The 22,894-nt window shown below is 39.8% G+C and overlaps 1 protein-coding gene across 3 annotated transcripts in view; it reads left to right on the top strand.

Moving 5' to 3' along the window:
* DNAI1 (dynein axonemal intermediate chain 1) overlaps nt 1–22,894 on the top strand; it is a 144,666-nt gene that overhangs the window by 15,185 nt on the left and 106,587 nt on the right. For all 3 annotated transcript variants that reach the window (XM_023944152.2, XM_023944150.2, XM_023944154.2), the window contains exons 2-11: nt 908–970; nt 2,836–2,925; nt 3,850–3,930; nt 5,685–5,811; nt 7,188–7,288; nt 8,072–8,251; nt 12,292–12,351; nt 14,514–14,645; nt 21,927–22,014; nt 22,770–22,887. In XM_023944152.2, coding sequence (XP_023799920.1) covers nt 908–970; nt 2,836–2,925; nt 3,850–3,930; nt 5,685–5,811; nt 7,188–7,288; nt 8,072–8,251; nt 12,292–12,351; nt 14,514–14,645; nt 21,927–22,014; nt 22,770–22,887 — 1,040 coding nt within the window. The remainder of the gene's footprint in view (nt 1–907; nt 971–2,835; nt 2,926–3,849; nt 3,931–5,684; nt 5,812–7,187; nt 7,289–8,071; nt 8,252–12,291; nt 12,352–14,513; nt 14,646–21,926; nt 22,015–22,769; nt 22,888–22,894) is intronic.

Raw genomic sequence — 22,894 nt, 5'->3', positions numbered from 1 at the left:
AGGCACACTAATGTTCTTCTGAAGAAAATCAATCGGCCCATGGGAGCTTGCTCTCCCACCCCTTCATTTTCCTTCCCTCTTGTCTCGTATCCCCTTCTTTTCTGTCACAAAGTCAAACATTTTTCTAAGTAACTCCTCTGCTTCTTTCATCTGTACCATCAAATGTTATTTGTGATCCATCCCGAAACTGTTCTTGCCAAGGTTTCTAGTGTTGTTTCCTTTTTTTGATTTATCAGCTCTCTCTCTTCCTTCAGGGTTCATGATCCTGTCTGTCCCTCAGCATCTCCCCAAAAGGATCCTCTTCATTTCCTTTCTCACTTTCTGTTACATTTTCACAAAGCTTTGTCAATGGTGTTCTGTTATTCCTTGATTCTGGGTAGGGTAGTCTCCCTCTATAAGGCACCCTATAAACAACTATTTAATTGTTTTCCTTAAAGCCTGTCATAATAAATTTTCTGTGCTTTCATGTGTGCAGGGGGGTTGACAGTGGTTAATTTCCCAGCTGTTCATCAGTGTTTTCCATGATTTCTCAGTGCTCATGACTTTGTGGGTGTGGATCTGTTGTCTTTGAGCTCCCTTTGCTATGCAAGCATCTGGGACAGGAGCAACCTTTTAGTATGTTTGACCAAGGCACTAAAATGTGTGTATGACCTTTGGGTGTATAACAGAGTAGGACAGTCTAATAGTGTTGTACTAGGACAGAGCCTGGCATTTCTTTATGCTAAAAAATCGCTGTCTTGTGTTGTGAAAGTGACTGTTGTTCCTTCAGATAATTTATAGACGAATGCTGTAATACTCAGCTTTTAAAACATAGCCATTGGAGCAAGCATCAAACTTTTATTCTGCTTTGGTTAAGTTCGAAAAAAAGGTGCTTTGAAAGTTTACGTTGGATGTGTTCTCATTTTAGGGCCAAGGTGGACCTTCAGGAGGAAAGGCAGGAAAAGCTGGTAAAGCTGGACGTAAAAAACGGGTAAGATTCTCAAGTCTTAAAAAAATTTTATTTCCTTCTTTTAGCTTTGAGATGCAAAAAAGATTTAGCCTGAAAAATGAGGTTCTTTTTTATAAAGTTGATAAAATATCAGTTGATTTAGCAGTAAGAGTTTGCTGTAGGTTTCCACAGAGAAAGGAAATACACCAACAAGTTAGGACAAAATATGTCTCCTGACAGAAAGGCACAATTTGGGTAAAATGCAATATGAAAAGATTAAATAAAATGTTTGGGATGTGGATTCCAAAATACAAGCAGACTCAGACTGTGAGAAAACTGCCTGCTCAGTTTAGAAAATTTAAAGTATAGCCCATATTCACTAAACAAAGAAGTACAAGCCTTAGAGAAAAAAGCCTTAACTTCTTTGATTCACAATAATGTTTTTACTGTTGAGCAAATAAATTATTATAATAACCTGATTTAATCTACCTTCGTCTTATTTGGCTTCATTGACAGGGATGGAAGAACATTCTACATGCCTTTAAACAGGCGTAATAATAAACAGCTTTTCACTTTCTTGGGATGAATCACAGTCTCATTAATTGTTCCTCTTTTCACCATTTAAAAATGGAAAGTTACTTACTTTTAAAAGAGAATCATATATAAAAATGTTAAAACCACAATAATTCTTATCTGATTCACTTGGAAAAACAGCCACTGAACTAACTGGCATCAAATTGTGTATAATAAATATCCTTCAAGTAGGTTTTCTTGTGGAGAGCATTAAATCACAAACAACTGTTCTACAGTCATCGTCTCTTGTGCATCAGAGCGCCTGACCTTCTTTACAGCTTGCCTCATTTCAGCTCCTGTGGGGGAAGAAATAAGGCTGCAGCCTGTGACTTTCCCTGGGCTCTTGGATTATGCAAAATTTACTGTACTTTCAGCCACTGCACATTTTGACACAGTGTTGTGCTTTTTACCTTTGTGTTGTTCTGTAGGTAGCAAAGCATTGCTGGTTCCAGCCTCTACAGTTTCAGCCATAAGCTGTACTTACACCTTGGACTCATCCTCAGCTTTGTATGAATGTAAAGTTAGCAGGCCTGAGAGAACAGTATTTACAAGAATGATTGATTTATTTTAAATCAACTCATTACACATTTTGAACTGAGAAAGAAATTAAGGGAAAACTGCCTGGAGCAGTTAAGCACTTTAATCAGCAGCTTTGTGTTCTGACAGTTTTTTTGGTAAGGACAATTAATTGAAATTCATTCCTTCAGTGATTAATTTTCTTTTTAATGACCTTATATCATGGAATCAACACAGTGCTAGCTCAGGGAGGGCTGTACTCTGTTGTTGGAAGAATGGAGACATACTGGCCTTTGCAAGAAATTGGTTAACATTCCTCCAGGAGCCACATCTCTGCAGCTTTGTATTTCAAACTAAATTCTAAGCATAGCTTATAGAATAATACGTCAGGAGTAATTGCAGGTTCTTGGCTTGTGGCCTTGGGTAGTCCTTAAGTCCTATATTACCCTTGGGTATTATATGGCAAGGGAAACAGAATTGCCAACTTTTAAACTGAGATTGAAGTGAAATCACTTGAGTTTTGTTATTGGAGTTAATCTAGTTTTGTGTCAGGGCAGGAATTATCTTCAGATGCAAGGGCAGGAATTATCTTCAGATGCAGCTCCTCCAACCCACTGAACTCTTGCTGGCAAGTGTAGCCATATGAAAATCTTCAGATTTTAGCCTGCCATTTGTGTTCTTCTGCTCTGTTTAAAGCAAAGATGGATGGGGGAATGTTGTTTTTACTCTTTGCTCTGTGCCTCAGGAATTGCTGCTTTGGCAAGGAGTAAAACTGTCAGACGCCTGTTGCATTACTGAGCTTGTCATTCATGTTCTAGGATGAAGGTGACTTTCCTGAAACAGGAGAGGACGGGTTGTCAGCAAGGGCTGCAGCCAGATCCCCAGATCACCTGGAGCTTCCTGAAGCTGTGAGTAAAGCAACGCCTGTTTTGTCTTGAGATATGTATGAAACTCTATAAGCAGAAGTCTACCCACTGGTTTTGGAGTAAATTCTGCAAGAGTGAAACTGCAGTACTTGCTGAAGTGCAAGTGAAGTGTCTGCAGTACCGAGTGAAATGGCTTCAAAAGGAAAACAGAGAGAATATGCTTTGAAACCCAGTTCTGGGCTTACACCACTGTAACTGACTGGAGCTAATCCAAAAGGGAAATGGGGCTGGGGCTTCACTCATTTTAGGAGGACCCAGAACCAACCCTGAGCTTTTCACGTGCCTGTGTGCAATAGACAGGACAGGGAAGTGTCCTACAATTTTATTGCTATTTCTTCAGAGATTGGTTCAATAACATTTCAATTGGTCACCCTTCCAACTGCAGTTTTTTCTCTCTTCTCACTGTCTTATAAAACTCTAGCATTGTTCTCTGTCATTAAACTAGCTGTGAAAGGGAAGTTTTATGTACATCCCCCAACTCAGACAGTAAAAACAGTTAAGAGCAGTACTTTTTTTTTTGTTCACAGTGTTCAATCCTGAAAGTACTGCTACTGAGCTTATTTATTTTTGGACAGTGTAAATTTTAAAGACATGAGTTCTCTGTCTCACCCTATAGAATGCAGCTAGCATTTTCCAAGTGCTACCATATCTTAGATAAGAATCAAAATCAAGTCACAATCAAGAATCACTGAAATACTGTGATAGGAAGCAGGAGGACTGTTCTGGATTCCACTCTGAGACAGGTTGGTCCCAAGCACTGTTCTTGTGGTGGCATCACCTGCACATGAGGTATCTGCAGTGAACTGAACGTCACAGAACTGAGCATAAACATGGTGATTTTTGTTGCTGTACATTGTATTAGTAGTGAAGTTTCATTTACAATACTATTTTGTTTCCATTCCAAAGGAGTTAAAAAAGGAAGTTACACGTACCTTGACTGCTAATAATCCCCATGTTCCCAGGGATATCGTCAGATTCAGCTTTAAAGTAAGTGTGACATGACTCATAAAACTGGATTTTTTCTCAATTAATTGGTTTTGTGTTTTCATTTGGTTTATAACCAGGTAAATTTTCTTTTAATGTGGCTACGTCTTATTACATATTTACTGCCAGTGATTCCTAAAGGGTTTTTATAGAGGGTAGAAGTCTAAAAGCATTGATGCATTTATTTAGAAGTAGGATATGACAATTACAGAACAAGATCTGTCAGTGAAGATAATTAATGCAGCTAATCTCAGGTAGTTACTTTTTCCATTCTGTGGTGGTTAAAGGACAAAAAGTAAGGGTTTTCTCAGTTTGTAAGAATTATGCCTTAGTGTCCACATGTGGAGATTGAATTATAGGAGAGTTCAGAAATGTGTTTTGTGGAACCACTGACAAGCTTTATTCATGGTGAGTAGGAGTGAGCAACAGACAGCCAGAAAATATCCAAAGTCACATGTTCACATTTATATGTGCAAGGCACACACTGCATTACCCTGGAGCAGCCTTCTCCCACTACCATATACAGCCAGCAACAAAGGCAGTCACACGGGAAGGGTGGAGTGATGGCTTTGCTTCCCACTTGTCCCTGGGAAGGATTACACACCTTGAAAGAAAGGGCATGGGAACAGCTCCTCCAAATCTGGCATTGAATTATTCCTGACTTTAGGCAGGTGTTGTGGTTTAATCCCAGCTGGCCACTAAGCCCCACACAGCTGTTAACTCACTCTCCCATGGTAGGACAGAGAAGAGAATCAGGAGTAGAGGTGAGAAAACTCAAGGGTTGAGATGAAGACGGTTTAATAGGGAAAGAAAAGCTGTGCAAAGCAAAGCAAGGAATTTGTTCACCACTTGAGGCAGATGTTCAGCAATCCCTAGGAAAGCAGGAAACTTAATGGTTGTTTGGTAACATATTAATGTTCATTCCAAACATCCCCCCCATTTTTCTTCTTCCCCACAGCATTCTTTTCCCCCCAGATTTATGCTAAGCATGGCACCACATGGTATGGAACATCCTTGTGGTCAGGTAGATGAGGTGGGGTGGGGAACAGAACTCCACAAGCGCTGCTCAGCAATAATCAAAACATCCCTGTGTTCATCACAAATCAAAACTACAGCCCACAGTAGCTACTGTGAAGAAAATTATCCTTGTCAAAACCAACACCTAAGGGAAGAGAAAACCAAGCAAAATCTTCCCAAGTCTGTCTCACCTCTGTGCTACTGTTCTTGTTTGACCAACCATTACACAATTCCAGAGAAAGAAAATCAGTCTTGTGGAATCAAATGAAGCCCTTCTTTTCTTTTTGGAGCTGAAGTTTTCCATATTTATGGTATATAGATAGGTGATCAGTAATCCATATCTTCAAATTCTCCACAATGACTGAAGTGGGCTCAGTACTGTGCTGCGCTTCACATAGTAAATAATTATATATATAAGAAAAAACCATTGAAGCATCTGTGTTCTTTTGTGGTTTCTGATTGCTTTTAGGTACAGCTCAAAACTAAATTATACAGGTTGAGCTGTTCTTTACTGTGAAGATGGTGAGACACTGGAACAGATTGCCCAGAGAAATTATGGATTCTGCAGACCTGGAAGTGTTCAAAGCCGGATTGGATGGGGCTTTAAGCCCCTTGGGCCAGGGGAAGGTGTCCCTGCCCAGGGTAGTAAGGTTGCAACAAGATGTTTTTAAGACCCCTTCCAGCTTAAACCATTCCAGGATTCTAGGATTCTATGATTTGGTTGGGTTCTTCTTTTGTAGGAACGAGCATACAAAATAGTGGACGATATGGATCAAACAGCCGTTCACTTCACTTTGAATGGATATTTGATACACAAAGATTCAGATGAAGGCAGACGTCAGAGTATCAGATCAAGCACTGAAGAAGGTAGCTTTATTGTCTGAAATCACAATAAATTTCAGATAGGTACTGGTTCCTCTTATTCAACACGATGGAATGATCATGCTGCATTACCATAGAATTAAACAGCTCCAACTTCTGCTTGCATCCTTGTTGGCAATCAAAGTTAGAAAAATTATCAGCCAGATGTTTGCCCCAGTCTGGAAAATGGTGTGTGTTTTTTGAGTCATTTGAATGCTAGCACTGAAATTTTCAAACTTATGGTCTTTGAAACATCTTTCACTACATTAGTTGGACATACATGTCTAGAATACTTAGCCTGTTTTGAAAATTCAGACATGATTTAAAGTATTAAAGCAGAAATGTTTGGAATCTGGGTTTTTGTTCAGGAAACTATCACATACATGACCAATTCTTAAATTCTTACCAAGACATCTACTTTCAGACAATGTGAGATACAAAGCCCTGAACTACTTGGACCTTTTATCTGAGCTACTATCAACACCGCTAGGTGTTCAGACAAAAAGATGCATTAACCAGAGACTGAAAGCTCTGTTATTAGTAAAGAGTTCTAGGTTTGAATTTTCTGCTGGGGAGGATGTACTGGCTAGTGATTTTATTGTATTTCTACTGTTTGTGAAGGGAGAATTTCTGTCACAATGAGTGTTCTGTCAGGGTGGTAACTTCCAGGCACAATGATAACACTGGGTAAGCTCCCGACCGTAGTTCTTGGAGCTTCTGAGGGTCAGTGCCTCCTTTATTTTACACTTAACAAACTACGCATGATGATTTCAAGTAGGGTAAAGTGCTTAATGGGATCTTCAATGCCATGAAATCATGGAATTTTGCCCGTGTTTTTCATAGATTCCAAACCAATTAGTTTCTAATGGCTCAGTGCTAGCATGGCTATGCAGTCAAGGCTGTGATTGGAATGTAGACATCCATTATTCTCTAACAAGACTGGTATATTGATTTTTATCCATATAAATAAGAATAACCATGTTATAACTTCTGTGTGCCTTGACAACATTCTTAGTACTTGTATATAACTGCAGACAGTTCTGGAGGATAGAAAGGTCCAGAGCTGAAGGGATACCCATAAACAGAGTTACTCAGATCAGAAATGGGTTACAGAAGTTTGCTTTGAGTCAAAAGATTTATTTTTTATTTCAGTTCATCCAGAAGTCTTGCAGATGAATTCTAGAAATACAATTGTCACCTTTTGTGGCTTTGAGCAATCAGTTGTTCTCCAAAGTGGGGATTTGTTACTGCGTTGTCTAATGATACAGCATTAGGAAATGATGCATATGTATATCAATGCTCCAGAAGACTGAGGATCTGTAGAATATTGGATAAGATGTCCTGTTATTCTGGGCTCATTCACATATCCTTTCTCTCATCAGAAAAGGCTCCTGTTGAGGAGGAAAAGGCTCCTGAGGAGGCTTCTGCTGAGGCAACTGAAGAGGCAGAGACTAAAGAAGAAGAACCCACAGGAGATGCTGAGGTCATTCTCTATCGCCATCTAAGAGCTGTCCATTTGATTTTTAGTATTAGCTTTTAAATGACATTACTATAAAATGGGTTTCCTTCTGTGATTGATTACTTTATGTCTGAGATGTCAGTGCTGTAGGTGAGAACCTGCAGGTTCTGCTAGGCAGCTGTTGTCCGGATGCCTTTTTTCAGATGTAGGAGCTGAGTACGGGGGTCATACTGATCTGGCTTTATCCAGACATTATAACAAAATAAAGTGTAATTTGTTGAGACCTGGAATCTTTCTGGACAGTATGTCTATTGGTGAAAAACAAAATCTGGAGGGGTGAAAGCAGCAGGCATAACTGAATGAAAGCAGTGGCCCTATTTCAAGGCAGCTGGCTGATAGGAAAAGAGTAGTCTGTGAGAACTTCATTCTTATGCACACAGTGTCAGAACACACACAGTGTCAGAGTTTCAGGTGAAACTCATTGTCTAGCAAGGAAATGAAAACACAGGGTAATGGGACTCTAAAAAAATCTTCTTGTTCCTGAGTCCATTTTACCAAAGGCAACTGTGCTATATTATCTCTATCATGTCAGGCTTTGTTTTAAAGCAGTTTCGGTTCCTGAATGTCTATATTCCCATTCAGATATCATTTCAGAATCTCATTGATTTGAGTGGTGGAAGTCTCACAATTTGCATCTGAAATATTGAATCTTCTGTTACACTAGGCAGCAGAAATCCAGCAGTCTGAGAAGAAGGAAAAAGACAACTGGTTCTCTCAGGGTAGAGTCACTGCTCTATTTTCTTTCAGGCTGCAGAAGAGGGAGAGAGAGAGGGAGAGGGAGAGGAGGCACAAGCAGCTGAAGCAGCTCAGGCAGCAGAGGCAGAAGAAGCAGAAGAGCCTCCTCCCCCAAAAACACCAGAGAAGAAGCTTCCAAACCGGTTCAACTTCATTGAGAGAGGTTCAATTACATATCACAATCCTCTGCGGGTATGTTGCTGTTTCCTTCAGTGGCTTGGAGGATCTTTCCTTTGTGAGCACATGTAGATCACCTGTATTTGTGTCATATCCTGTGACATGTCAATACTATTAGGAAAAAAGGTATGGTGGTTGTACTATTGTAAAACATCTGGTGTGATGAAAATGGCAACAGAAAATTTCTTGCCTCATGAGCTCTTGGACAGCCTACAAAAAGTTTTGATGCTACTGTAAATCTTTAAGCCTCTACTTGCATATGATATTTTTCATGTGTATTTTCTCATCTGAAAAAGTATTGAGCAATGTTAGGGTAGCAGCTGAGTACTTGGAATGTGTGAAAGCAGTTTCTGTTTGTCACCGTGTACTTTTATGGTCTTGTACTTCAATTCTTATTAAGAGACTTCAATTCTTAATAAGAGATGTAAGTTCCCATATATTAAAAGGACAACAACTTTCACTTGTGAGCTCCCAGTCCATCGGGACAACTCACCACTCCATTGGCCACTGAAACAGAAAACCACAGACGAGGTCTCTTGCCCTGAAGTAATCCTCCCAGGTGCTGGGAGCTGCAGCTGTCCCAGGAATCAAGGATTCTCCAGGAGTGAAGCCTTTTCAGTGTCAGTGCCCCTGGGTGAGTACACCACTTCTTGGCTGGTGGCACTCCCAGGGGTGAAGTAGCAACCCTCCAGGGAGGATTACTTCAGGGCAGGGAACCTCGCTTGTGGCTTTCTGTTTCAGTGGCCAATGGAGTGGTGAGCTGTCCCAATGGACTGGGAGCTCACAAGGAGGTTTGTGTGAAGAAGGGGGGTTGGTGGGTGCCCTGAGTGGAAAGGGAGTTGAGGGTGGTCACTGGGTCCTTTTCTTTTAAGTTTCATCTTTTGCCACAGGGGAGGGAGGATTTTGTTGTCCCTGACAGCATGGATGCTTGTCTGTCAGGGCAACAGTGGGAGATTCCTATCCAAGCTGTGGGAACCCTGGTGGAAGTAGGGCTGAAGTTTTCTTGGGGTTTGTTAAAATGTTTTGTCAGATGGTTGTTTTTCCACTTCCCACATGTGTCCCCCAGAGAAGTAAAGACAGTAATTAACAAAAGCAGGAGATACTTCTGGGAGCAAGTGTTATCCCTTAAGGAAAATGATGGGAAAGTGGAAAAGCAACCATCTCAGTTTTCCCCAGTTCTTCCCAAAGCCCCCTTTCCCTCATCCTCTGATCCTAACCCTTTGTCCCCTAAACCGGGTAGGCTGGAGGGAGCAAACCACCAAGAGGTGCAGGGCTGCTACCGACTCCCTGGCTCCCCACAACCTCCTCGGTACCCTTGCCCCAGTGGCAAGGTGCCAGCTGCCAGGGACCTTTCTCTAACCCCCAACCAGTTCCCACACTCCCAGTTAATAGCCCTTGAAGTTCTCAGAATGGTTTCCCAAGCTGTGCCATTTCCATCATGGGTCACACCCTCCCCAGGAAAGCTGAAACATCCAAAATAGCAGCACCCATAACACCTGTGCCGGAGCCGGAGCTGGAATTTAAGGACAGTGCCCTTCTTTATGAAGAGGTTAAGAATTGTGCCCCTCGTGAAGAGGAGATTAAGGAAATGCTCCCCTCCTGGTGACAAGATCAAGAACTGGAGGAGATTAGACTATAAAGTCTTTTCAGTTTTGTTAAAATTTCTTAAGTGTTTGTTTCTGGTTTTATTTTCTTTATGTCTATCTGTTTAATATATTTTGTTATCAGATGCTTATGTTTTTAGTACCCCACAAAGCAAAGCAAATGCACTGTGGGGTTAAGTTTTCTGTTATAAAGGGACAAGATTTTCAAATATGAAGGTTAAGAATTTGTTGTTATTTTGTTAAGTAAATTTCTGTTATTATTTAATAGTAGATTATAATACTAATGTTAATTTTAATAGTAGTGATTTTACATTTTCTATTAATTCTTTAAGTGAAGATGTGTTCATTCATTTAAGTTCTATAATTTATGATGTTTTATCCCTTATGATTAAGTCTCAAGTGCTTTTATATTGCTTATTAATTTAGCTTAATAATGCTAATTTTAGTTTTGTAAACTATTAAGTAATATTCCCAAAAATCTCTCCCTCTCCTTTCAAAACAAAAAGGGGGAAATGTTGCAGTGCATTTTTGTTTTTTTAGATATAGATATAGATATATAGATATAGATATAGATATATAGATATAGATATAGATAATATATATATATACTATATTTGATTCAATTGCCTTCTTTATTGTTAAATTGTACCCCCTCACCTGTTAATGCTTTAGTCCTAGTTGCGTCCTCCTACCCCGGCTGCCAATCCACCCTGATACCTGCCCCTTGTTCCCGAATGTTCCCTGTTCCCCCTCCCATTAAGCTGTCAATCTTCCCTTGTGCCAACCCCCTGCCTGGACTGTCCCTTTGGAATTCCCCTATTCCTCCAAGCCCCACTGAACTACGTGCCCACTCTCCTCCCCTTGTGTTCCCCATTGGTTTATGTATTGTGTAACCCCACCTTGTGCTGCTCCCCTAAGTCTTCCCTGTTGATTTATTTGTACACTCCCCTTGCTCCTCTCCCACATATAAGTTGCTGTACCCCTGTATCTTTTGTCTTTCCTCCCTGGATCCTTCAAGAGAATACATCCCTTTTGGAAGCCACATGGAAGACCTCTCCCTCGTCCTTGCTCCTGCCCTGTGCCGTAGAGCATAAGCCCTAAGCTGTCCTGCTTTCCAGGAGCAGCCCACTCTTGGCCTGGTGCTGGGAGCTGGCTGGGAAAAATGTGTTTGTGCTTGTGTTAAGCATGGGTACTACAGTAACAAACTTATCTAAGTGTGACAAATCTGTACTTCTTGCACATGATACATGTCCTTCCCACTCTGCATGCACTTTCCAATAAGTACAGGCCCAACCCTTACTCTCTTTCTGTAAGCTTTTTTCTGAACCTACAGCCGTTCCTTGTGAGCATATTTTCATGGGGCCTTCTGATTGAGCAGTCCTAGTGTTATTGGCTCCTGATAGAGTGCTCAAGGAGTTTCCTACATCAGGGATTCAAGTTTCAGAGAGAAAATTATTTTGTTTTCCTTGCTACAATTGGATTTTATATTTCCCCAAAGAACCCCTCTGTTGTCTTATAGCCATTGCACCTAGGGTTAGATGTCTTTACATATGATAGACTTGGACAGATATATGAGATATATACTGTGCTGCTGGAGACAGAAGATCTCAGGAGAGTTTGTCCAGCAGTAGAAAGCTTGCTATGAAGTTTGAGCTAAGATTCTGCATTGTTCAAAAATCCCAGTGGAGGCCATGGAATATCTTATTTCTTTGTTCCCACATCTGCATATATTCCAAATGATTTTACTGGGAGAAGCTTTTGTGTCTCTGTGTGATTCTGCATTTGAAAGCAGAATATAGACCTTAAATAGCTGCATAGTACTGCAGTGTGCTGTACAGGATGTGCCACCTCTGAGATGTCTTCATTTCAGAGGTCAGTGAAGTGCCACAGGCAGCTTCTTAAAAATGTTCTGACACATCAGTTTTTCAGAAGAAGATGCTGTTCTTTTAAAGTAATGTTTCACAGAAATATATTAATTTATTTCAGAATGTTGATGTAAGGATGGTAAAAATATTATTTCAGTAACATCACATGAATTGTTTATAAGTTTCATTCTGTTCAATTCTTTTGTTCTAACTGTTGTATCTAACTGGCTGTTTTACATACAGGACAAAACTTTTCTAATTTGATAAGATGTCATAACTGATACCATAATTGGAACATTTCAAATGGTAGAGGTGAAAAAAAAACCCCACATTTGAGCTCTTTGAAAATTAACTACTGAAATATTAGAAGTATGTGGGGAAAAATCAGAAGGTCTAGTGAACATGCTTTTAGTCCACAGCAAAATCCTTTTGTAGTTGCACAATCACCATGATAGTGTTGTGCAGTGCTCTAAGTGTCATTTGGATATCAAGTTATTCATGCAGACTGTTTCCACCACTGGACTATGGTACTGCAGAGAGCTTCAATGTTGAGATCCTGCTTCTTCAATGCTTTTTCTTTTTTCAGGAAAAGGGATTGCAAACTGACCCTGCACCTTTTGAAACATTCTCAGACAATGTTAACCAGGTATATTTATATCTATATCTATCTATCTATCTATCTATCTATCTATCTATCTATCTATCTATCTATCTATCTCCTTTTCATCTTTAAAGTTTTTTTAGAAAATATTTTGGAAATTGAAATGTGAGAAGGTTAAAACCGAATTATTGTGTTTGCATTCCTTGCAATGGAATGAATTCCTTTACTGTGGCTTTGATCTCTGGTTTGAATCTGACAACAAACTAGTATGACCCTCTCTTCTGCCTTAATAGGTGAAATTTGCTCATGGTTTATATTTTTAAGTTTAAATGTTAAATTAGTTTAATTAAAGCAGTTTAGATGCTTTCAACTGGTTTATTTTTTGCCAGCCACCCTGACCTGTCTGCTTTAGAGTCTTAAGTGAGTGGAAATAGGGAAACCACAGGTTGAGAGTAGTTTCGTATTCAGCAAGAGGTGGGCTGTAGCTTGCAGGGTATGTCTCCTTTAGGGACATAGCTTCATAGCTCTCTCCTGGAGTATTGTTAAGAATTTGGCATATGCAGCACTTGGGTTTTTACTTTGTCTAGGTTTAGCTGTATGCAAAACAGGTTTCTAAAGCCCAAAGTTTAACCAAATGAGAACCACAGCATAAGGAACATGGAAGACCTGTTGCAAGAGACTTTACTCTGTTTTGTGTAGCAGATATGTGCCTATCTATTCATGATGAAAGGATCTGTAACATTTTCTGCATCCCTTAAAAAAGTAGAAAAAATTATTTTGAATGAAATTTCACACAAGAAGTACGTTACAACTTCCAGTGGAAGGGGAATCCTGCCAATTGTGCTGATTAACAGATATTTGTAAAACGTAATTGTGTTTGTCACAGATCTAAACATTGTTTCAAACTAGTGTATCAAAGTGGTATTGAAAACATCATTTTGTTACCAGTGAGTATAGGAACGAGGAGAAGACACTGTAACATAATGGCACCGACTTAAAATATGCTGTTACGGGGAAATGATAGGAAGGGGAGCGAAAGTTATCTTTGTCAGGTTAAAACCTATTTTATTCCTGAACCTGAAATTGCGGAGTAGTTGGCCTTAGATCTTGCCTCCCTCCACCTGGAGTTTTCTTCCATTTTAATTCTGACAGTGAGATGTCCTGAGACTTGGAACAGAGGTCCTTAAGCTAATTAGCCCCTAACTAAGATTTGCATTAAATGTTTGAAAACTAAGAGGAAACGTTTTCCATTGATTTCTTTTTATATTGTTGAAATTTTTAGTGGGTCTAAAATAGTGTTTTTATATAAACTCTTTTTTTTCCTTCATCTCTTTTGTCCTATCTTTTTTATGCTCACAGTTTCCTATTCCAGACTTTTCTGTTCTTCTCCTTCTCATACTTGTCTCATCTTTTGTCCTTTCCTTGATGTTTGGAACATCTTTCCATCTAATTTCTACCTGCAAATTTACAACACAATAAAGGGTTTCTTTCTTCTAAAGAGTTCTTCTACCTTTATTCCAGTATTCTAATCTATATTCTATGTTTGAATCATGCTCCCTACTCTAAAATATGTGTCAGATTGCCTTTTGTTTTGTCCTGAAAGAAATATACCTGCTTCAGATACAATACTAGAATTTTAATACTAATGAATAATTCTTAAGAGAAATTGCTTTTGGATCTACCCGAGTAAGACGTGTGTGGCATGTGGCATAGCAGAAGATGTAAAACTGCTCTCAATTTCCATTTGATCATATGCTGCAGAGTTGGAGTCCAAATTTTCCAATACCACATGAGAAATGTCATAAAGCAAATGTTTAATGCATATTTCCTATTAAACACAGGAATCATTAATTAGAAATTTATTACTAATAATTATTAATAATTAGAAATTAATTAATTGACAAAAATTCGCCAAACACAAAGTCCTTCAAAAATAAAGGTATGGACGGAGTCAAAACAGCAAGAGTGTTGGAGGAAAGAAATTGTTAAGAATGCAGTAATGTCTTCTTAAAATAAGATATGCCCCATCATGCTTGAAAAATCTTGGATGTTAACTCTTCATTTTTTATGCAAGAAGGCAGATGTTCAGCAAATTCCATCAGCAGTGGTACTGTTGCGATGAGTATCATGTTTTTATGATGGTGTAGATGGCTATTCTCTGGAATATGATCAGGTCCTGATAAATCCTGCTTCTGTCTGTCTCTCAGTGGTATATCTATGATACCTATATGGAGGAACTTGAGAGAATGGAAAAGGCAAAAGAGAAAGAAAAAACAAAACCTGTAGCAAAGAAAGAAGAAAAGAAAACTGGAAGAAAGTTATCCTATGTGGAGCCACCGGTATGTTGCATAATGTGGGGGAAAAGGCAGTTCCAAGTGATGGTGGGTGCATCTGTAGAGCAAGTTAGGTGAAAGCAAGTCATGCTGGCTGTCGTCTTAGTGGGCAAATAACACCTTTAAGAAACAGTGAGAAGTTACTTTTTGCTAGAAATTGTGTTCCCCAAACAGGATTTCTCTTGTGCTGCATAAAACAGGATTTTGATTTTGCATAATTTTATTTTCAAACCTGATTACTGAGTGAGATATATAGCTTTTGGTTTTCATGCACTGTGTTTGTGTCACATTTTTGATTATATGAGGGATAAGAGAACTAAATAGGTAGAAACACCTGTGATTTTTTTTAAGAGCTGTAAGTGATGATGGTTTTACAAACAATGTTTCAATCTGAAAGGCGCTGAAATTTAGGATTATTTCAAAATACAGCACTGTAGTAAAACACTTTTCACTATTTTTTAATTTTGATTTTTAATGATTTTATAGAACTACAATTCATACATTTTCTAATTATAGATATCTAAGTGGCATGCTTCTCAGAATATCAGGTGTCCTAACACCTGCCATGACCTGAGCTCATGCTGTGACCTTTCTGTGTGGGTGATACTGACTCCTAATCCAGAGTCAGGAGTAGCTGAGGAGTGCTTGTGGGAATGACGCAGTTCATTCTATCAAAGTGACAGTATCCCTGTCTTACAAATATCCCACTTAATACACTGAGTGTATGATATGTAGGACAATATGGCAACCCTGGAAGATTTTTTTCATGTTCCAGAATGTTTTCAAGGGGTTCAGGAAGTTTCTGTTATGGTTTATCTGGTTGGTTCTTTCTTCCCCAGTCTAAGGTAAATGATTTAGAAGGCAAACTGAAATAATTTCTATAATGACTGGAGCAAGATACCCTGAGAATCATAATACATAATCATGGGAATCAGTTCATAACTTGCTCCTAGAATAGGTGTAGATATATCAACATAAGTAAGAAATACACATACACATACACATACACATATAGACATAGACATAGACATACACACACACACACACACACATATGTGTTAGTGTGTGTAATAGGAGCTGACTCCTGAAAGTGACTTTAACACTTTCCAGGGGGCTTGAAGGGAAGCCAAAAAGTTGGTGCACTGAATAAGTGAAAGGAAAAGCTTCTTTATGCAGAGCCAGTGTCCCTAACTGAGGTCCTCTGTGAAGCTGGTCAACCAGCCTGAATTATATGGAATGAATTCTGATTAATTCTTCCCTTATTAACTGGAAAAAATGCAATGTGAAGTACATGCTTCAAAGCTCAAATCAGATTTACTACAGTCATTGTGTCTGTGTTCAGATGTAGGTATACGGAAATTAAAGGTTGATGGCATCAGAATGTATTTCTGGCCTCAAGTCAGCAAATGGAGAAGCAGGTTTTGTGGAGCTCCTAACTCAAATGTTACATATGTACACCATGCTAATTGAAACAGCTTTTCCAGTGGAGCACTTTTTGAGGCCAAAGTGTGCTTGGCCATTGCTGAAGGGAACTGTGGAACATCAAGCAGGAGACATGGCTGATCTGGATCAATGGCTAGAAGCCACAATTAATTTCCACCATTGTTCTGGTCAGGCTAAGTATTAGCAAGAAAAACTGTGATAGCTACTGAGATAGCAACAGATTTAACCCAAGGGAAAGAAGAAGATAAAATGAGTGGCTATTGCCACTGGTGGTCTCTCATGAAAGCTGTTGCTATGGTAGGAGACCGTGAAAGAGAAGCTCCAAGAACTAGAGCCACAACTGGAGATGATGGTAGGAGTTAGATGAGGATTTGAAAATGTAGTGAATGAAAAGAGAAAACAGTATTGGTATTGGTACTGAATAAGAGGTCAAAGGAATGCATGACTAGGAGAGAAAGGATGTGATCCATTAAAAAATGTGGCCAAACATAAAGAGACGAGACTCGAGGAGAGGAGACTCGAGGGGAGGAGACTCGAGGAGACTCGAGGAGACTCGAGGAGACTCGAGGAGAGGAGAGGAGAGGAGAGGAGAGGAGAGGAGAGGAGAGGAGAGGAGAGGAGAGGAGAGCTTTAGCTTCCTGCTAGGGGAGAAGAAGTAAAATGAAGCTGTGCATTGCTCTGAAGAATTAGGAAAAGCAAGAAAGACGTGGTTTATCAAAGGAGAAGATAGAGGCGGACAACAGGAAAAGAAGGGAGATAAACAAGGATTTCAATAGAAGGAAGGGTGAGAATTTTATAAAGAAGATGTATGAGGGAATAAAAGTTAGAATAATAGAAATTATTTGACTGGAGACTGTGATGAGAAACTCCTAGAAATCTCTCTGTGTGCCTTTCTCTCAAATGGATCTAGCAGGGAAAGGGTATGCTACATCTAATAGCAGTGATACAACATTTGAAACTTTTCCTCAGTATCGTCAAGGCAGAACACAGACCACTGGCAACACAGAATACCAAAGTGGAATGATACAAAATTGTCTGAGCTGAAAATACCTGAAAGCAGAGATAACTAGGCAGAAGTGTTGTATCTGCCTGTCCTGCTCTTTCTGTTCCTGTACCATCTGTTTATGGTTCTGATTACAGGGAGGATACTCAATGATCTTAAAGGTCTTTTTCAACCCAGATGATTCTACGATTCCACAGTCCTGACCCAGAGACATGCTTGGTCTGATCTATAACCCTCCTTACATTCTTGAATGAGCTTAGAAATTACAGTATTTGAGGCAGAAGCAAAATGCAGTGTTTAATGTAATTGATGCAGGCTTGCTCCTCATACCCTGAGATGGCAAGGCATGAAACAAGTCTGACATTAAGGATTTTGAATGAATCTATGCAAAAAGGGTTGGAGTAATGTGATTGGACCATAACAAGGATGTTGTATTCAAGAGAGGTAAAAATGGTACCATCAGTCTGACCTTTACAGCACATGAGGCAACAGAATTAATAAGGAGGAAAAAAATACAGAACACAGAGGGATTAAATATGAAATGGAATAAAGTAGCACATATTTACCAAAGGTAGGCTGTGTCCAAATAATCTCATCTCTTTTTTTAATGAAAAGCAAGTTGTTTTCTTCTTGAACAAGGAAAGTAGAGGAAAGGTAATCTATCTGGAATTCTTATAAGTATTGCTATAGTGCTGTTAGGCAATTAATAGTTACACCAGAAAAGTGGTTATTATTACAGCTTGGGAGGGACTGGTGGAGTGGAAGACTTAATTTTGGAGTATCTAAACAATCTTTGGTAAGGAGCAGGCTTACAGTCTGTAATGACAGGGAGAAACATGAGTGTATTGGTGAGTTGTGATGTGGCTATGAGAGACAAGTCTGTTGCTGGAATTTACCCTGTGATGAATAGCAGAGAAGATATTTATGTTATATAAGGTGGGCTGATACCTTTTCAGGAGTAGAACAGTGATATGTGATTTTGATCACTGCCTTTCAAAGATGATTGATTGCAAACCGGCATAGGTATGAAAAATATCACAAGAAATCAAAAGCTTTAGTATACAACACTAGAAAATCTTAGCATATTTATCTGTTAATGTTAAAGAGATAGAGAGACTGCTAAGGAAGAGGATAGTATCAACAGAAATAGAGATCATGTCAACCAGTTAGGGAAAAAATTAAAATAGAAATTAAATTAAAATAGGAAATTAAAGCAGAAACTTTCTACAGTGGAACAGTCTATAATCTCCTCTGAAACAGAGGTGGTTGATCGTTGTCCTAAGAAGTCCAAACAAAATTTATATTTAACAGAAAAATGTGCATCCCTGAATCTTGTGAGGTTCTGTCTCACTCGTCTATCTCACAGTAGCATTATCCCTATCTGAGATGTGCCTGGTGAGACAGCTCACAGGGTCATAAATATCCCTTGGAAGCTCTTGGATGATGGCTACTTTTATTTTTTATATAACAGGTGAATTTAGAATGCAGTTAACTTTCACATTATGGTTCGCCTGTTCCTGGCCATCCTGAGGAGTGCTTAAGTTTGTTACTGGCTTCTCTATCTTCAATTTTCTGTTTGCAGTTTATCAGAATTTAAGGCAAAGAGTGTAAATGAAGACATGAGTACAGTTACGGAATTTAATAACTACTTGACATGATTCGAGCTGGTGGACTTTATTAGGGATTTACAGTTGGTGTTTACATTCAGGTGTTGGCTGGGCAACAGATGACAACATCCCTGTACTGTGCTTCTTTCTTTGCAAACCAGGGGCTCTTCTAGTCACAGTGTATATATTGCTAGTGGTATGATCAGTTATTGCACTGATTTCAGTTGGGGTTTGTCTCCTGGATACGCAATTACACACCAGTAGAAGTTTTTTTTCATGCTTCAGTTTTATTGCAACTGGCCAGCTGCTTAGAGGCAAATACGAGACAATTAGTGATAAGGAATTACAGAGAAAGACCAAGACATTTTTTTCCAAAGCACTAGTCCGTTATCTGTGGATGCTAATTCTGAAACAGAGAGCTTGTGAAATTACAGGCTGCATAGCTCTCTCAGTTCTGCCTGAGAAGCTGGCCTGGGAAATTCATGTGAGGATTCAAAACAATCCTCAGAGACAGAAAACAGCCTTGCAGGTGTTGTTGTCTGTCTTTTGTTTTCTTTGCAGGAGAAAGAGGGTAGTGTGCCCCACTGACCAATGATGGTGATGTAGTGGTTTGTTAACCAATAAGAGTTTCCTTTCTGTACTTTCCACGTATCAGTCTATAAAACAGAGCTGAAGTAATAAACTATGAGACATTCTCCTGATCGACTCCATGAGAGTCTGTGTTGCTCATTCCCCGCCATTCCTAATAGAGCGACAATTATCCATCTTACATATGATTCAATTAACATTGTTGCTGTTCTAAAAATAATTTATGCACAGAAGGGAGAAAAACAAATGTGTTATCCTATGAGCTCTCCTTGTATTTGGCTAGCTGGCTTAGAATTGGGCTAAGATGGAAAAATGCGTTTCAAAAAGAATTCTTTTTTTGGAAGAAGAGAAATTAGGCCTAGCACTTCCTCTGAAGATTTATTTCAGCACCATACAGAATAAATCAAATCTGAAACAGGACAGGATATAAAGAGAAAATATCTTACTCTCATCCACTTATAATGTCAACAATGTAGTAATGGATGTGTTGTTAACAGCATAGCTACCTGACAGAAAAGATGACTTAAAACTTTTTGGATTCATCTGGAGAGTTTCCTGATTTGCAGGGAAAAAAAAAAAAAAATTGAATAATTGAATTGTTTCTGCATTTACAAGGTTGTTTTGTTTTTTGTTTTATTTCTTTTTAATGTATGGCCTGCTTTGCACTGACACCCCCCAAAAATAAAATTTGTGGAATCATAGTATCATAAATTCATGGAATGGTTTGGATGGGAAGGGGCCTTAAAGAACATCTCATTCCAACCACTGTACCATGGTCAGGGACACTTTCCACTAGACCAGGCTGCTCAAAGCCCCATCCAACCCAGCCTAGAACACTTCCAAGGATGTGATGTCCACAGCCTCCCTGGAAAACCTGTGCCTGTGCCTCAACACCCACCCTCACAGTAAAGAATTTTTTTCCCTAATATTTAATCCAAATCTACTCTCTTTCATTTTAAAACAGACGTTGCTCACCCTGTCACTATACTTCCTGATAAAAAGTCTCTCCCCGTACTTCCTGTGGGTTCCCTTTAGGCACTGGAAGGTGCTTTAAGGTCTCCCCAGAGCCTTCTCTTCTCCAGGCTGAGCAACCCCAATTCTCTCAGCCTGTCTCTATAGGAGAGGGGCTCCAGCTCATGCTCTTATTCATGGCCTTCTCTCTGGGCTCACTCCAGCAGGTCACTGTCCTTCCTGTGCAGGGACCCCAGCTCTGGATGCAGTCCTCCAGGTCAGTCTCACCAGACCAGAGCAGAGGGGCAGAATCCCCTGCCTTGATCTGCTGCTTTTCCCTGAATTTGGTTTCAAGTTCTACTTAATTTTTTCTAGGATGGGAAAAGAGGACTGCACACGTTACTGGAAGTGTAAGCAAACCATGGATTTATAAAAAATGTAACAGTTTATAGAATTTTTTTTCTCTTTTGTCTTCTTATCTCTGTGCAGCCATATTAATTTCATGCTCTTTGGATGAGACTCAATCTTCCTCAAGTCTGTAGAGCCCAGGAAAGAATCAGAGGGCTGGACACATAAGATGAAGTCATGTTCCTGGTTCTGACTGTGACTCTGTGGTGTAGTTTGGTCAAACTTCTCACTTTTTCTTTTCTTGTTCAGGGCACTCTCTGAGCTGTGTCAAGGGTGGCATAGTGTTGTCACTATGAAGGAAATCTTGCTGTGCTGGCAGCCATCAGTTCATAGCAAGGTTTGAAGGGTAAAGGCTTTGAAACACTGGTGGGGCTTTAGGGCAGCAGTAGTGGATGGGGATTCAGGTACTTAGAGCAGCAAGCTCTCAGAGCACTTTGTATATGCCTTGGCATTCTGACATAATTGCACAGAGCTGTGATGACATCATACTTATATGGTCCAGCACTTCGGACTTTCAAGCTTTGTCCTTCCCACTGCTGTCCACCCACACTGCTTGTTCTTCTTTCTAGTTAGTCCAGTTTGCATTTCACCAGTGGTAACACATACACATACAGAGTATAGACAGCACACTCACAAAAAAATAATTGAGAATGGAGTTTAGTAAGATATGGTGATCAGCCACAGGGTTCTGTCAGATAAGCATATGAACCAGCCACCTTCTGACAGACAAATGCCCCTGCTGGGGTCACTTTTCTCCTCTAGTCCATGGAAGTGTGAATGGATCAGGTTGGAATTACCCGGTGATTTACTGAAGGACTCCTAAATCTTGTGGTGTTTACTTAATGCATGAGACCTTAGTGCTCTCCAGGTAGAGATGAGAGAATGCTCATTCATGATTAAGCCCCCCTGATTTCATTACCAAATCTGATGAACTGTTACACAGAGTGAGATGGGGGAGGAGTCATGTATGTCCTTTTAAGGCATCCTGTCAGGAATTACCCTGAAAGACAAGACACTTATCTACCTTTATAGGTAAGTACCTGTATTGAACTAAATCAGGAATAAACACTGAAGTTACCACAGCTCAGCTGTGGATGGCATTTTGCTAAATTTATAATAAAGCAATTACATTTTTTCAAGCACCTGTATCATTAGATGCTGGTATAACACATTTCAAATTAATCTGTATTCAAGATCAAAGGACTCAAGTTTTTCCAGTCACATGAGGCCTGAGGCACCTGTAAACAGTCAGGAAATACAGTTTCTCTTCCTTTCTTTTTTCTTCAGCACGTTGATTCTCTAAGCAAGGTTGCGAAGGCTGCTAAAATAGCGGAACGGATGGTGAACCTGAACACATTTGATGACATTGCACAAGGTATGGCCCTCTGGGAGGTGCTTCTAACTCAAGTCTGAAGTGTCAGTCCTGCAGATAAGTACCTACAGCCACAGCAAGGACAGGACAGAACAGAACAGAATAGAGAAATGGAAGTAAAATGAGCAGGTCTAGGAACCTGCTGACTCACTCAAGGCAAATAGTACATCAGACCATGGGCATTCAAACAGCATGCCACTTTAGCCCTGCTCTGAGCTGGCTGGGGGACAGCAGGTCTGGTGAGCACTGCTCTCCCTGCAGCACTTCCTTCCCTCAGCCAGTACTTCACTCCTGGATGTAGGTGCTGGTGACAGCAGCCAGAGCAGAGCTGATCCCTGTTCACATACCAGCCATGGCTATGTACTCAGTCTTGATGTCATTTTGCAAGAGTAATTTTGCTGTCTCTGCTCAGCTTCCTCCTGCAGGGCCATGTGTAGCTCTGGGAGTGGCCTGAGGTCACACCTTGCTCAGGGCTTCTATTTTCTTGTTAATCCTTTGTCTGCTGATCATCAGTTTGATTATTTATTTTTCCTTTGTGTGACAGGAATTGGTAAAATGCATTTAAAGGGCTGAATTTCTGGTTTGGAGTTAGGACTTAAGAACTGAGACAGATTTTACATTAACAGTTGGGTAGTGCAGAGGCTGTGAGGGTAACCAATTGTCTCTTAAAGCTTCCATGACACTGAATTGTGCTTTTTTATTTCTGATTTATATAATGGGACCTTTTCCTCGGGTTTGTTTTGTTTTGTTTTGTTTAGATTTTAAATATTTTGAGGATGCATCAGATGAATTCAGAGGCCAGGAAGGAACCCTCCTCCCACTCTGGAAGTTCCAGTATGAAAAAACCAAGAAACTTGCAGTTACTGCCATCTCCTGGTAAGTC

Source organism: Cyanistes caeruleus, chromosome Z (genome assembly GCF_971803275.1).
Source record: "Cyanistes caeruleus chromosome Z, bCyaCae1.hap1.1, whole genome shotgun sequence".
In the NCBI taxonomy this organism is placed as follows: domain Eukaryota; kingdom Metazoa; phylum Chordata; class Aves; order Passeriformes; family Paridae; genus Cyanistes; species Cyanistes caeruleus.
Note: the sequence above shows the minus strand (reverse complement) of the source record. Positions and strands in the feature narration are given on the sequence as shown.